This window comes from Bacillus rossius, chromosome 1 (assembly GCF_032445375.1).
Source record: "Bacillus rossius redtenbacheri isolate Brsri chromosome 1, Brsri_v3, whole genome shotgun sequence".
Taxonomy (NCBI): domain Eukaryota; kingdom Metazoa; phylum Arthropoda; class Insecta; order Phasmatodea; family Bacillidae; genus Bacillus; species Bacillus rossius.
Genome location: NC_086330.1, coordinates 135,517,714 through 135,535,539, shown reverse-complemented (window position 1 = coordinate 135,535,539; position 17,826 = coordinate 135,517,714). Strand labels below are relative to the sequence as shown.

General features: G+C 33.6%; 1 protein-coding gene across 1 annotated transcript in view; it reads right to left on the bottom strand.

Moving 5' to 3' along the window:
• Positions 1-322: 322 nt before the first annotated feature.
• LOC134536067 (protein furry) overlaps positions 323-17,826 on the bottom strand; it is a 737,387-nt gene continuing 719,883 nt past the window's right edge. Inside the window, exons 50-51 of the mRNA XM_063375635.1 lie at positions 1,260-1,360; positions 323-1,053 (exon numbers count right to left, since the gene is read on the bottom strand). Of these exons, the coding sequence (XP_063231705.1) occupies positions 893-1,053; positions 1,260-1,360 (262 nt within the window). The 3' untranslated portion in view covers positions 323-892. The remainder of the gene's footprint in view (positions 1,054-1,259; positions 1,361-17,826) is intronic.

Below are 17,826 nucleotides of genomic sequence, written 5' to 3'. Positions count from 1 at the left end.
CTCATTTTGCGTCGTTTCTATTTACGTCGCGGTTTTCAGGAACGTAACCCCGACGTAAACCGAGGACTTACTGTATTTGAGTAAATTTGGTTTTTATATAGCGACTGAATTTTAACCCTGTAAGAAGTTTTCCCTGTTAAGAAGTTTTTAGCATCAAGTCCCTTGAAAAATGTCTTAACAGTGTTTTACTGTATGACGTAATTAATCAATGCCACTTTTTTTATTATTATTTATATTGATTTCAGATGCAAACTTCAAGAAAGGCTAACAAACCTTATTCTTTGATTTTTCAAAGTCGATCACAAATACAAATAGAACACTGTTTTCAACTCAGCTATTTATTTTATACACTGGACATGGTAGACATGGTATATTTAAATAAAGGCATAATTTAACATTAGTTCATAATTATTTTTAAAAAATTTAAAAAAAATTTAAATAATTTGCAAAAAAAACATTAAATTATATATACATTAAACTAAGGACTAGATTACAGTAGTTTGTTACTGTTTTCCAAATCTTGCAAACACACCTATAATGTGACCCAAATTTTTTACTTTTAACACAATACAAATTTGAATTTTTCACTTTCAGACCAACTAACAGAATACTTGGATGAAATTGAAAGTTCTAAAACTGTTGAAGTTGCAATCAATTGAAATAGGAAACATATAAATTGTATTATAACTGAATATGCAAATACATATTGAACAAAATTTTCAGTTCAGTGTGAAAGTGACCACAAAGTGCTTTGTCCTTATACCCTAATATTCCTACAGTTTAGTTTCTGTAGAGACTATGGTCATCTTAAACACCCATATTTGATACATATTACTTTGCAGGGCTGAAAGAACAACTTATAAGTAACTGCTAAACAAACAGTGCTAGAAGTTCAGCACTCGGTCTTGCGAAGTGTCACCTCTGAGTGCTCACGCTGTTCCCTCAGCTGACTATCCAGGCCGTTGACAGCTGCCAGCACTTGGAACAGACTGTCCATAAGCTGACTGAAAGTGTCGTTGAGGTCCTGTTCTGTGCGCGTCACCACAAATATGTCTGCAAGAAACAAGAACAAATTTCTTAACTTGCACACCAATGTGGTGTACATGCATTAACAAAATAAACACCACATTAGCCATAGATAACGAGGAACATGCAGGAGTAGTGAGGGAGATACTACTTCACCTGATGGGAAAGCACTGTAAAGCCCACTGGTTGGTGATTGTCTACAAAGTTTTGCTAGCACAAACAACAATCCTCACCTGGCTTCTTGTGTGCCAAGTGACGGCAGTAGATGTTTAGTATGCTTGTGATGTCGTCTTCATCCTGATTGCAAGGCAATACTTCACTGAACAGCAAAGCCCTGAAAGTATTAAAATATTATTATTATTATTAGCATTACATCAAATCCAAATTTTCATGTTTCAAGAGTCAAAAGTCAAATAATGTACAATAAATATTTTAACAGAGATAAAATGCTTTTCATAGTTCTTGTTTGTTGCTGAGATTGTTAGCTACATTTCAAATTCATAATTTGCAACTATTTTACAAGAACTGTACTGATACAAATCGGCAGAAGTTGATTTTGCTGATATTTAGTTGAAACACTGTTTCTGCCGATTCATGATATGCTTGTTAATTTTCAGCCGATATTTATGAAAAATGAAAGTGCCTGTCATAATCTAAAAATCCACCAGTAGCCTTTTCACTTTTTGCACTACTACATACTTTGAACTCACATCATACCTTAGCTACGTGTGCCAGCTTAATCATCCTATGTTTTCATAACGTTCTTGAATCTAATAGATCATAAATAAATATATTACCAGCTTGATAAAGAAAAAAAACTTGTTTTATTTAGAGCATGGCTACCACTACCAACTCCTTGAACTACATAAACATGTTCGTAATATAGTGACAGACATTTTAAAATTAATTTGCTTAATGTTTTCAACAATGAATTACAAAATTAATACCAAATAATATCGGACTTCACATAACGTAAATTTCTTTTAATATTTCCTGTGCAAAGCGACCACATGAAATGCATTTCCATATAAATGTTTGGTACCATACATGTTCACTGCCTCATGCGTTAAGATGGTATTGGAATTCCCATTCTTGAATTGTAAACATATGCAAAATTGCGAGACTTTGAACATTTTAAATAAATTTTTTTAATCTTTATATTTTGTACATTGTATGCTTTTCTTAGAGAGTTGTTTATAAAAATATTTTAACCAAAATGTGTTTTCTCCTGTATAGGTTCAGATTCAGTGAATCAGCATATTGGCAAAAATTTTTGAATTGGTACAGCTATAGGTTTCACAGTATTTTAAATGTTGCTAACCAATACCAACCAACCCATTTCACAGAATCACATTATATTTATAACTAACTTAAAACCATTTGATAAAATGATTAACTACTTGAAGTATCACAATACCATCTTGAAGAATGATTAGAAAAAATGCCAGGAAATTAAGAAATACTGAATGTTTTTTACAAAATAAAATGTTTTGGGTTTCAGAAACTATCTCAAAAAATACACCCATGATACTTACTTAAATTCAACCAAAAAATTAAAATAACTGTTGAATCATTAAAACACATGGTAGGTACTAAATGAAGCAGTATACCAACTCTTTCTTTTGGTATAAATAGGGCAGAACCTGCACAATGTGTACATTTCTAGATGTAATAACAACTATAGTAAATGAAAACATGGGGTCATGGCTAACACATTGCAACATGTCTACTTCCCATTAACAATTATTTTTTACTTAGCCTAACTGTAAGATTTCTAAAACATTAAGTGTAAACAAACAAGATAATAGGTTAACACCGTATTATTTTTCAATTTTTTTTCCGACATTTACCAGGAAACCACGCTATTCTCCATTTGAAAAACTAAATTTTTGTGTCATGTTATGTAATGAAAGAAATATATGTAAAACCAGGTATAAACATAACATAAAATAACTATAGATAAGTAGATACAAGACGTACAAAAAGAGCACAAAGAGCAACTTATTGCGTTTGTGGCGTTCAAAAATAAAATCAATGGGCTCTGTAGTAAAAAATACTACATTTAAGATGTATTGAAATTTGTTTCCGGTGTTAAAGATCTATGACCTTCCGTGTGACGTTTACACAAATGGTGTTGATCAACTTGCATAAACAGCAGAATATTGTGTTTTCCCATATACCTATTTCACACTTCACCATAGTTTTGGGTCCCTAAATGTGGTAAATTATACATTTATATTTGTTTCATTAACTGAGTTTTCCAGATGTATCAATCTCAGAAAAGTCAAGGAATTTAAACTAGTCAGGGAAAACCTGGAAAAGTTAGTTATTTTTTTAATGGGTTGGGGAATTTTTTAAGATAAGCTTGTTTCAGCATTGTATGGTATTTTCAACGGCCATTTTTATAAAAACGTAAGTTAGCTGTATCATTTTCAAAACTGTGTGTGCATATTACCATATTCATCCAATAAATCCATGCAAAAAATTTTTAAATGTGTGTTTAAAAGCATGGTGCGTATCTTATAAAAGAACCTTGACAATGCATATCTTGCATGTGGTTTTAAAATGCATATATTTGTGTAAAAAAAATTGCAATGATTATACTAGGTTTGCAGTTGCGATTATCTACAGCTGCTTAAAACCCCTAAAATTAATTGATGAGGAAATGGGAAATCATGATATGGGAAGAAAGTCGGCGTATATGTGACTGGAAGGAAAAAAATAAGATTGTGGCCAAACTTTTAATGGAAGTTCACTGCAGTAATAAAAACATCTTTGGCCAGCACTGTACTCATTTATCATTCATGACCATTTGTTCCCTCAAAGGTAAACACATCATTTACAGTTAATCCACACTTAAAATATTTTCTGCCTAATATCTGTAGAGATGTTTATTTAAAATTTACTTCATGAATTTTAATGGAGGTATTGACATTTTTAATAGTAATCTTGCGGCAAAAATATAGTGTGAAAAAAATAACAGGTAGACGTCTACAATGGTACAGAGAATGTTACAAGAAACCTTTAAGGCATGTTATAATTTGGAATGATTATGCTAATCTGGAATAAAAAAATTAATATTAAGTTGAAATATGATTTTAAAGTCTATGTTTAAGTTTGGTATGAGGCTTATTTGAGTAATTCTAAAGGATGGCCATTTTTCTGTAAAAATATTAATTAGAAGCTCCAAATAGCATTTTTTTTTTTAATTCTTAACATGTTTTAAAATGTTTCTTTAAGAGGGTGTTTTGATACAAGTGGTGAGGTTAGGTTACATATTACAAATACTGAGATATTGTGAAAGTGGACAATCAAATTAGGTTAGCTACATTACAAATCCTGAGATAATGTTTGAACAATTGTTAGTTAACTTAAACTAACCAAACATCTTTACTATTTTATAGTGTTTTTAATTAAGATGTCCAACATTTAACATAATTTAAAAGTATCTAAAGTAGGTAAACTAACCTAAATAACCATTCTCACATAACCACTCTTTAAAATGGTCAAATATTAGTAAACTACTTCTAGTATCACATTGCCCTCTTAGAGAACTGGAAAACATGCCAGCGAGTAAAAAAAAAAAAGCGTGAATTTTGATTATATATTTTTTTTTGGAAAAGTGGCTCTAAAATTACTGTGCCCTATTTTGGTAGGTAGCTTATTTGTCTGCTACAATTAATTTGGGTTACTTATAATGTCACTGTTTTTACTCTGTGATTTTTGTACATGGATGATAAAAAACTAGAAATATATCTATTTATATTGCCCTACATCGAATAAAATTAAGTTCAATCTGTGTTTACTCATATGTTTGTTGAATAATTGCAGTATGAAAAAAGAACGAACGCTAATTAATTTTCAAAAGTGACTTAGTGTAACACTGCATAATAAGGGCCAGAGAAAATTATAATCTGGTCAGGAAAAAATTGGAAAAGTCGGGGAATTTCCATTTACTCTGTACTGTAATCTAAGCATGAGACAGACTATTTAATTTACTTAATAAATATATAAAAAGAATAATATTATGGGGAACGGTATTAGAATAAGTACAAAGATAAACATAAATAAGCCTAGTTAACTTAGTGTGCCAGAGTTGAATTTTTTAATTTATTATTTTTACTCCAATATTTTTCTTAGAATCTTTTATCTTAAAAACCTGAATCTTTTTCTCAGAATCCAGAATCTTTCGAATACTGGAAATTCAGTGGGATTCAAGGATTTGATTGGCCCATCCCTAATTAATATTATTATTATTGTTAGTAATTATGTTATCATTATTATTGGTTGTAATATTAGTATTATGTTATTTATTATATAATATAGATAACATCACAACTGTTATCATCACAAATTGTTAGTAATTATGTTATCATTAATATTATTGGTTGTAATATTAATATTATGTTATATATTATATAATATAGATAACATCACAACTGACTTAAAACCGAAATTATTTTGAAATTTCAAATTGCCAAGTGTGAGAGAATTGGAATGGTACAGTGAAAGGTTTGTAATCCAAAATGTTCGGGGGGCCCTTGCCATTCTGAATTATCATATGTCAATGTAATATTAACAGGAATACCAAATACAAAATGTAAACTGTTATAAAATCGGTAACACCATAATTAGAGTCCCAATTTTATGGTGTTATTTTTTGATCAATTTCGTTTTAAAAATATGAGATTTCGGTGTTATCGGTTTTATTTTTAGTAAAAGTTAAAAACCATAGTTTATTAACCAAACTAAATAAAACCAGCATTTTATAACTTACAAGAAACAGCAATATACAACAATACTCAATACAAAAACAGCAACTCAAAAAGATGTATTTTTTCTGTGCTTATCACTATCTATTTACATTTACTGAAATGTAAGCATTGTCAGACTTTCAGCATTTTCTGGTTTAAGATGCTGCCTACAATCACTAAGAACTAATGTATACTTTGAAAATGAACGTTCGCAATCAACATTAGATGTAGGGAACCAGATTGCCTTCAGTCCTGCATGGGAAAAGTCACTATAGTCACCTTTCAAGGCACACAAAATTTTGGTAATATCAATACATTTGTTTTCTGCGTTTGAAAGCTCCTCTTCAATTATTTTCTTGAACACTTGATAGGTACCCTTCCATAAACACATCAGTGGGAAGTTGAGACATCTAAGGCAAGTTTTGGATGTGCTGACTAAAGTCTGAAGTGTGTATATTCATCCTGTTTATGTTTCGTGGCTTCAAATGTTTTCCTTGAGGGGTCATTTAAAACAAGTTCAGAAAGTTTGTTTTCACATTTCTGGGCTGTCAGCTTTAGATGCAGTGTCACCTTTGCTTGCCCAACAGTGAATAAATGACTTATCCTTTCATTTACAGAAGATGAGAAAATACCCTTGCTCAGGAGATCAAACTTATTTTGAAGGTTCTTAATTTTGGAAGCTAGCATATGAGCTGTAGGGTAGGAAGAGCCTTCAAGGTAGACAATTAGTTCAGTCAGATGTGCACAGTTGTCTGCCACATACATTGCCTGAACTTGAACGATAGCTAAATCTTCTGCAAAGATTTTATTTAGAAATTTTATTCCACTGTTGTGCTCACTAACTTTTCAAAGAATTCAACAATGTCTTTGAAATGTGCATTCAAATACACAGCTGCTTCAAAACATGTATTCCACCTGGTTACAACAGGTTGTGGAAACAACTTTTTTTTGTAGGATCGGCAGGGTATTTTGTTTTGAGAAATTCTAGATATTGATGCTTTTGCTTTCTGGTATTTAAGAAAGCATTTTTCACCATTACTACAGTCGTGTTGAGCTCTTCAAGATGTGTTTGCCACATAACCCCTACCAAATGAATCTTGTGAGCTCAGCACTGCACGTGTTTGAAATTGTCACCAAACGATCCTTCAAGAGTCTTGGTACATTTGGTCATGTACCTGGCAGAGTCAGTTACAAATGCTGATATAAGAGTGTAATCCACTGTATACATTTGAAGTGTGTCAACAATAGCACGAGCACATGAAGAGGAATCAGCACAGTCTAATACAACAGACGCAGCAAGGAAAACAGCCTGTGTTGTGGATGGTTCTAGTGTTTTGAAGACAACGTTGAAAACATAGCAACCACCCCTGTCAGTAGTTTCGTCACTTAAAACTGCAACTGGTTTGTTGGTGATTGCTGCCTTAAATATCTTGACGTTTCTGTTCTGCAATTGTGGGTATATACTTTCTGCGCAGCCAGTCGGCTGTAGGTAAGTCACCACCACCTTTGAAATATTCACCAAACCATTCACGAAGTTTGGGATGGTCCAGCTTCTCAACTGGAATGTTTGCTGAAAGAAATGCATATGCAGTTTTCGCTACAAACTCTTCTTTTTCAATCTTAAATTTCTTCCCAATATACACTGATTCTGCTATTGATATTTGTCGTTTCGAACTAGAATTCAGACTCACTTTTGCTTTCTTGTGTTTCTTGCTTGCCACGTGTTTTACAAGAGTATTGCAACGTGGTGTGAACAAAGAAAATTACAAGACACCAAACTATTCACACCAAGTTACACATGGCGCTCGACAATATTGGACAGTATAATTTCAACAAACCACAGCAGTCTCTCCCTCAGCGCCGTCACTGCTTAACAAACTAACTGATCACATGCTTATCACAGCTCAAAGTATGCTAAGCTAAAGAGGCCGAGGCACAGCTGACGGCTGCTTATAAAGCCTCGCATAGAGTGCGCTGCGGTCGGAGCATCGGTGGGGAAGCTGAAAAAAAGGAGGGGAGAAACAAACTCACAGGGAAAGGTGGAGAGGGAAGAGAGGGGAGAGAGGGGAGAGAGGGGTGGGTAGGCTGTGACGTAGCGACATATGAGGCGGCGGGCCGCTTCAGTATCACGGCGCTCATGTTCTCGTCTACAATTACAGTACCTACACATTAAGTATTACCGTCACACAAATAAAACCAGTCACTTTTAAATTCTACTGCTCTGTCACTAGGTGATACTTTCGGCTTTGGCATCGCACATACCCTGAATTCTTTAGTTATTTCACGAAACTGCCTTCGTTGTATTTAAATTAACATAACATTTTTTTTTCCTTTTCATAGATTAACATGTTTGCAAAATGTGTGAAAACTCTATGGCTAGAGTACTGTTTCATTGTCGCAAAGTACTAGTATACCATCCTTATTGGAACATGCTCAGAGATTTTTTCCGCCTAACCTAGGTTTCACGTCTTTACATTGTATGTATCTATGGACGATATGAAGTGAAGAATCAAAACAAAGCACGGACATTGTAAATTCTAACCTGTATTTCATTTTCTAGTGATCTAGAATGGAATTCAAAACATACCAAGTTGATTCCAGCCATAATGATGCTACGGAAACCATAAGTTTATGATAAATAAATAAATAAATAAATAGGGCTGGGCCGATCACTGATCAGACAAATTAAAAATTATATAGCTTGTTTGATGTTAATAATAAAAATATAAAAAAAAATTTAAAGGAATAAGTTACCTTATGATAACTTACCATTTATTCAACACTTCTGACAGAAAACAATTTGTTCGCTGGTTTTTTAAAAATGAACAATAATATAATGTAAACTAAGTACAGTAGAACCCTGTTATAACGAATCTGAAGGGAGTCATTTATATGTTCACTATAGAGGGGAAACTTTATATCTGGGAAAACTTTTATATTGGCAATACATACTCAAAAGTAAAATCTTAACTACACATAGGCCTAAGCCAAGAAAAGAACGAATGAAAATACTCAAAGCAACAGTTTTATGAGCAAATGCATATATTATTTTTAATGAACTACACATGTACAAACTTTCTATTACCTAATGGTTCTTGGACATCGACGTATTATCCTTTTTTCAGGCATTTAATACTCTGTGACGTTTTCGCAGCTTGAGAAAGAAGATGGTTCAGCTTGCTTAATATTGTACTTAATGTGGATGTTGCAATTCCCAGTTCCTTTGCTATTAACACGTGCGGGACAGTGGGATTGGAGTCTACCTTTTCAATAATGTCGTTTATCTCGCACAGATAATGCCTTACGTTTTTTTCCGCGTTTTCACATTTTTTTATGTAAGTATTTCTTATTGAAGCACATTTGCAGCTTAATAACACAAAATTCTTTTTACCGTCAAAAGTAAATAAACGAAAAATAACGAGTCTGGCGCATCAAAGATCACTACGTATCATTTAGTATCTTAGTTGCTAAAGCTGGAACGAAATTTTCTCACTTTCTATGGAAAAATTTAGTCCACAGAGTTCTATCCAGTGGTAGTCTTACGAACCTTACTCGATCAAAATGTCCGAAACGTGAACGATAAAAATGAGACGTAAAATTATTGAATTTGCTGCTATAATGTACACTTACGTATTTGTGTGGTGGTAATTTATGTTTAATTTTGATAACATATTAAATGTACATGCGTTCGCCCATTCTTTAACTATGCAGGGAAAACTATTTTTTATTTTCACCTAACTGATCACCATTTATGGCTACACGTAGCCAACCGAGGCCACTCGAATACGACTTGTTTATAATATGAACAGTGGACAATCGAGTAGCATATTGCGGAGAAAAACTTCAATGTGATCCAGAATAGACGTTTTGTGAAAAAACTTGTAATTATATGAAAATATTTTAGATAATTGTGCATTATGTCAGCAAAATTTGTTCGTTGTACACGGGAAAACGTATCAACATTGACAAAAGTTGTGCGCTATATCCAATAAATTAATACATAACCTCACATCATTTTGCCGGGACTGAGACGGAAATTCACAATAAACGGGAATTCATTATAGGCGGGTTCACTATAAACGGGTTCTACTGTATTTCCTATTTCTACTATTTCTAGACATTCCCACCCCACAAACCAAAGTACCCATACAACACTTTTCACAGGTATTGAAAATAAGTGCTTTAAAAATCACTAAAATAGACAACAAGTCACCAAGCCTAAATTAGAAATAAAGAAAAAATATATCAGAAATCTTTGTTTTTACAAACAACTTTATGCAACAGAACAATTTTCAATAAAATTTTAACTTTAGAAACTTAGAATACAAAACAATCAGATCATAAGGAAACAATAACAAACAGGTATATTAGTTCAAAGATTAACAAATGCACAAAATATGAGATCCATTCCTTGGTAAAGAACGTGCACCGTTTTCATAATCATTGCTAGTTTGCGCCATTAGTCTCGCTTCGGTGCTGGTCATAGATGCTACTAGTGAAGTGCACACTCTTCCTGATGCTATCCATATCTATGGCGCAATAAAGTTATTTTCTTGTGTTTGCAAAGGTAACAATGGACGTTTTTCAAAAAGCATTTAAACGTAGTTTATAAGGAGGAATAAAATCAAACCATTTGTGAAATTTTTTGACTTTTCCGCTTCGTAAAACCGTGTGAAACGGGAAAATAAATATTTTATTTGTGTATGTTCCGGGAAAATAAACCATTGTAAATATATTACCTACTTTCGGCGGGACCAAAATTAAGTGGCGTATGACACGGGAAAATGTATGAAACAGGACCGTGGTCAAGTAAATGCGCTGGACAGCAACAGCAAAACATGGCGCCATACATTATGGGAGGGAATTCTACTGTACACGCTGAAAACATCACATTTTTAACATAATTTAACGAAGATACAAGCATATAAAAGACACAAAAATGTATGAAATATACAACATAACAACATAAATGTACCATAATATAAAAAAATAAAACTTTTAAACAATAAAAAATTAAATTGTTGACATATCAAGATAAACAAAGCCCATATTTTTTACAAATTTCTTTATATATAAACGTCTCCAGGACTCATACCATGTATTGGCCGAACATCAGCCATGTACCTAATGAAAGCTGTCACCTTACTTAACAAAATATACTGTTCAGAATTATTGTCTGGGCCGACACTTTTAATGCCGACGGACAGCAACAAGATCGTGCGCCCAGTTTTCCTTGCAGGCAATAGCTTCACCCGCCCATTACAGGCCCTGAAAAAACCATTTTACTGCTCCGTTAAAATGTGAAATATGAAAATCCAACAACGAGGTCCTAAACACAAGATATGAGGCTTTTTATTCAACCCAAAAAATTATTATTTTTAATAACATTTTTTAAAATCATTTAAGGTCAAACAAAGTACATATTTCAAAAACTGGCATTATATTAAAACGACTCCAGGAGTCATACCAAGTATTGACCGAACATCAGCCACATACTAAATGAAAGCTGTCACCTTACTTAACAAAATATACTGTTCAGAATTTTTGTCTGGGCCGACACTTTTAATGCCGACGGACAGCAACAAGATCGCGCGCCCAGTTTTCCTTGCAGGCAATAGCTTCACCCGCCCATTACAGGCCCTGAAAAAACCAATTTACTTCTCCGTTAAAATGTGAAATATGAAAATACAACAACGATGTCCCAAACACAAGATATGAGGCTTTTTATTTAACCTAAAAAATTATTATTTTTTATAACATTTTTTAAAATCATTTAAGGTCAAACAAAGTACATATTTCAAAAACTGGCATTATATTAAAACGACTCCAGGACTCATACCAAGTATTGGCCGAACATCAGCCACATACTAAATGAAAGCTGTCACCTTACTTAACAAAATATACTGTTCAGAATTTTTGTCTGGGCCGACACTTTTAATGCCGACGGACAGCAACAAGATCGTGCGCCCAGTTTTCCTTGCAGGCAATAGCTTCACCCGCCCATTACAGGCCCTTAAAAAACCATTTTACTTCTCCGTTAAAATGTGAAAAATGAAAATCCAACAACGAGGTCCTAAACACAAGATATGAGGCTTTATATTTAACCTAAAAAAAATTATTTTTAATAACATTTTTTAAAATCATTTAAGGTCAAACAAAGTACATATTTCAAAAACTGGCATTATATTAAAACGACTCCAGGACTCATACCTAGTATTGGCCGAACATCAGCCACATACTAAATGAAAGCTGTCACCTTACTTAACAAAATATACTGTTCAGAATTTTTGTCTGGGCCGACACTTTTAATGCCGACGGACAGCAACAAGATCGTGCGCCCAGTTTTCCTTGCAGGCAATAGCTTCACCCGCCCATTACAGGCCCTGAAAAAACCATTTTACTTCTCCGTTAAAATGTGAAATATGAAAATCCAACAACGAGGTCCTAAACACAAGATATGAGGCTTTTTATTTAACCTAAAAAATTATTATTTTTAATAACATTTTTTAAAATCATTTAAGGTCAAACAAAGTACATATTTCAAAAACTGGCATTATATTAAAACGACTCCAGGACTCATACCAAGTATTGGCCGAACATTAGCCATGTACCAAATGAAAGCTGTAACATTTCTTAACAAAATATACTTTTCAGAATTTTTGTCTGGGCCGACACTTTTAATACCGACGGACAGCAACAAGATCGCGCGCCCTGTTTTCCTTGCAGGCAATAGCTTCACTCGCCCATTACAGGACCTGAAAAAACCATTTTATTTCTCCGTTTAAAACTAAAATATAAAAATCCAACTACAAGGTCCTAAACGCAAGATTTTACGCTTAGTATTACACTAAAAAAGAATGGTATTTATTAATAGTATTCTTTAAATTATAAAAGGTCAAAAAAGGTACATATTTAAAAAACTTGCATTTTATAAAAACGACTCCAGGACTCATACCAAGTATTGGCCGGATATCAGCCATGTACCAAATGAAAGCTGTAACATTTCTTAACAAACTATACTTTTCAGAATTTTTGTCTGGGCCGACACTTTTAATGCCGACGGACAGAAACAAGTTTGCGCGCCCAGTTTTCCTTGCAGGCAATAGATTAACCCGCCCATAACAGGCCACGAAAAAACCATTTTATTTCTCCGTTTAAAACTAAAATATAAAATTCCAACTACAAGGTCCTAAACGCAAGATATGGTGCATTGTATTTACTAAAAAAATTGTATTTATTAATAGTATTCTTTAAATTATTTAAGGTCAAAAATGTACATATTTCAAAAACTTGCATTATATTAAAACGACTCCAGGACTCATACCAAGTATTGGCCGAACATCAGCCATGTACCAAATGAAAGCTGTAACATTTCTTACCAAAATATACATTTCAGAATTTTTGTCTGGGCCGACACTTTTAATGCCGACGGACAGCAACAAGATCGCGCGCCCTGTTTTCCTTGCAGGCAATAGCTTCACCCGCCCATTACAGGCCCTAAAAAAAACCATTTTACTGCTCCGTTAAAATGTGAAATATGAAAATCCAACAACGAGGTCCTAAACACAAGATATGAGGCTTTTTATTCAACCCAAAAAATTATTATTTTTAATAACATTTTTTAAAATCATTTAAGGTCAAACAAAGTACATATTTCAAAAACTGGCATTATATTAAAACGACTCCAGGAGTCATACCAAGTATTGGCCAAACATCAGCCACATTCTAAATGAAAGCTGTCACCTTACTTAACAAAATATACTGTTCAGAATTATTGTCTGGGCCGACACTTTTAATGCCGACGGACAGCAACAAGATCGTGCGCCCAGTTTTCCTTGCAGGCAATAGCTTCACCCGCCCATTACAGGCCCTGAAAAAACCATTTTACTGCTCCGTTAAAATGTGAAATATGAAAATCAAACAACAAGGTCCTAAACACAAGATATGAGGCTTTTTATTTAACCTAAAAAATTATTATTTTTAATAACATTTTTTAAAATTATTTAAGGTCAAACAAAGTACATATTTCAAAAACTGGCATTATATTAAAACGACTCCAGGACTCATACCAAGTATTGGCCGAACATCAGCCACATACTAAATGAAAGCTGTCACCTTACTTAACAAAATATACTGTTCAGAATTTTTGTCTGGGCCGACACTTTTAATGCCGACGGACAGCAACAAGATCGTGCGCCCAGTTTTCCTTGCAGGCAATAGCTTCACCCGCCCATTACAGGCCCTGAAAAAACCATTTTACTGCTCCGTTAAAATGTGAAATATGAAAATCCAACAACGAGGTCCTAAACACAAGATATAAAGCTTTTTATTTAACCTAAAAAATTATTATTTTTAATAACATTTTTTAAAATCATTTAAGGTCAAACAAAGTACATATTTCAAAAACTGGCATCATATTATTTTGACTCCAGGATTCACACCATGTATTGGCCGAACATCAGCCACATACTAAATGAAAGCTGTCACCTTACTTAACAAAATATACTGTTCAGAAGTTTTGTCTGGGCCGACACTTTTAATGCCGACGGACAGCAACCAGATCGCGCGCCCAGTTTTCCTTGCAGGCAATAGCTTCACCCGCCCATTACAGGCCCTGAAAAAACCATTTTACTTCTCCGTTAAAATGTGAAATATGAAAATACAACAACGATGTCCCAAACACAAGATATGAGGCTTTTTATTTAACCTAAAAAATTATTATTTTTTATAACATTTTTTAAAATCATTTAAGGTCAAACAAAGTACATATTTCAAAAACTGGCATTATATTAAAACGACTCCAGGACTCATACCAAGTATTGGCCGAACATCAGCCACATACTAAATGAAAGCTGTCACCTTACTTAACAAAATATACTGTTCAGAATTTTTGTCTGGGCCGACACTTTTAATGCCGACGGACAGCAACAAGATCGTGCGCCCAGTTTTCCTTGCAGGCAATAGCTTCACCCGCCCATTACAGGCCCTTAAAAAACCATTTTACTTCTCCGTTAAAATGTGAAAAATGAAAATCCAACAACGAGGTCCTAAACACAAGATATGAGGCTTTATATTTAACCTAAAAAAAATTATTTTTAATAACATTTTTTAAAATCATTTAAGGTCAAACAAAGTACATATTTCAAAAACTGGCATTATATTAAAACGACTCCAGGACTCATACCAAGTATTGGCCGAACATTAGCCATGTACCAAATGAAAGCTGTAACATTTCTTAACAAAATATACTTTTCAGAATTTTTGTCTGGGCCGACACTTTTAATGCCGACGGACAGCAACAAGATCGCGCGCCCTGTTTTCCTTGCAGGCAATAGCTTCACTCGCCCATTACAGGACCTGAAAAAACCATTTTATTTCTCCGTTTAAAACTGAAATATAAAAATCCAACTACAAGGTCCTAAACGCAAGATTTTACGCTTAGTATTACACTAAAAAAGAATGGTATTTATTAATAGTATTCTTTAAATTATAAAAGGTCAAAAAAGGTACATATTTAAAAAACTTGCATTTTATAAAAACGACTCCAGGACTCATACCAAGTATTGGCCGGATATCAGCCATGTACCAAATGAAAGCTGTAACATTTCTTAACAAAATATACTTTTCAGAATTTTTGTCTGGGCCGACACTTTTAATGCCGACGGACAGCAACAAGATCGTGCGGCCAGTTTTCCTTGCAGGCAATAGCTTCACCCGCCCATTACAGGCCCTGAAAAAACCATTTTACTTCTCCGTTAAAATGTGAAAAATGAAAATTCAACAACGAGGTCCTAAACACAATATATGAGGCTTTTTATTTAACCTAAAAAATTATTATTTTTAATAAAATTTTTTAAAATTATTTGAGGTCAAACAAAGTACATATTTCAAAAACTGGCATTATATTAAAACGACTCCAGGACTCATACCAAGTATTGGCCGAACATCAGCCACATACTAAATGAAAGCTGTCACCTTACTTAACAAAATATACTGTTCAGAATTTTTGTCTGGGCCGACACTTTTAATGCCGACGGACAGCAACAAGATCGTGCGCCCAGTTTTCCTTGCAGGCAATAGCTTCACCCGCCCATTACAGGCCCTGAAAAAACCATTTTACTTCTCCGTTAAAATGTGAAATATGAAAATCCAACAACGAGGTCCTAAACACAAGATATGAGGCTTTTTATTTAACCTAAAAAATTATATTTTTTAATAACATTTTTAAAAATTATTTTAGGTCAAACAAAGTACATATTTCAAAAACTGGCATTATATTTAAACGACTCCAGGACTCATACCAAGTATTGGCCGAACATTAGCCATGTACCAAATGAAAGCTGTAACATTTCTTAACAAAATATACTTTTCAGAATTTTTGTCTGGGTCGACACTTTTAATGCCGACGGACAGCAACAAGATCGCGCGCCCTGTTTTCCTTGCAGGCAATAGCTTCACTCGCCCATTACAGGACCTGAAAAAACCATTTTATTTCTCCGTTTAAAACTGAAATATAAAAATCCAACTACAAGGTCCTAAACGCAAGATTTTACGCTTAGTATTACACTAAAAAAGAATGGTATTTATTAATAGTATTCTTTAAATTATAAAAGGTCAAAAAAGGTACATATTTAAAAAACTTGCATTTTATAAAAACGACTCCAGGACTCATACCAAGTATTGGCCGGATATCAGCCATGTACCAAATGAAAGCTGTAACATTTCTTAACAAAATATACTTTTCAGAATTTTTGTCTGGGCCGACACTTTTAATGCCGACGGACAGAAACAAGTTTGCGCGCCCAGTTTTCCTTGCAGGCAATAGATTTACCCGCCCATAACAGGCCACGAAAAAACCATTTTATTTCTCCGTTTAAAACTAAAATATAAAATTCCAACTACAAGGTCCTAAACGCAAGATATGGTGCATTGTATTTACTAAAAAAATTGTATTTATTAATAGTATTCTTTAAATTATTTAAGGTCAAAAATGTACATATTTCAAAAACGTGCATTATATTAAAACGACTCCAGGACTCATACCAAGTATTGGCCGAACATCAGCCATGTACCAAATGAAAGCTGTAACATTTCTTACCAAAATATACATTTCAGAATTTTTGTCTGGGCCGACACTTTTAATGCCGACGGACAGCAACAAGATCGCGCGCCCTGTTTTCCTTGCAGGCAATAGCTTCACTCGCCCATTACAGGACCTGAAAAAACCATTTTATTTCTCCGTTTAAAACTGAAATATAAAAATACAACCACAAGGTCCTAAACGCAAGATATGACGCTTTGTATTTAACTAAAAAAAATAGTATTTATTAATAGTATTCTTTAAATCATATAAGGTCAAAGAAGGTACATATTTCAAAAACTTGCATTATATTAAAACGACTCCAGTACTCATACCAAGTATTGGCCGAACATCAGCCATATACCAAATGAAAGCTGTCACCTTACTTAACAAAATATACTGTTCAGAATTTTTGTCTGGGCCGACAGTTTTAATGCCGACGGACAGCAACAAGATCGCGCGCCCAGTTTTACTTGCAGGCAATAGCTTCACCCGCCCATTACAGGACCTGAAAAAACCATTTTTTTCTATGTTCAGAAACTGAAATAAAAAATTCCAACTACGGGATCCTAAACTAAATGTGTAAGGCTTGTTATTTAACTAATTAAATTAGTATTCTTAACAGTATTTTTTTATATATTTAAGGTCTAACAAGGTACATATTTCAAAAACTGGCATTATATGATAACGAGTCTAGGACTGATAGCAAGTATTGGTCGAACATCAGCCATGTATCAAATGAATGCTGAAATCTTTCTTAACAAAATATTCCTATCATAATTTTTTACTGGGCCGACACTTTTAATGCCGACGGTTCTCAACAAGTTCTTACGCCCTGTTTTCCTTGCAGGCAATAGCTTCACCCGACAAATATGTTGATATTTTTATTTATTTCATTATATTTGAACCACTATTATAGATTTTATTATTTATTGCATACTTAATTATTGTATATAAGTTTTTGAT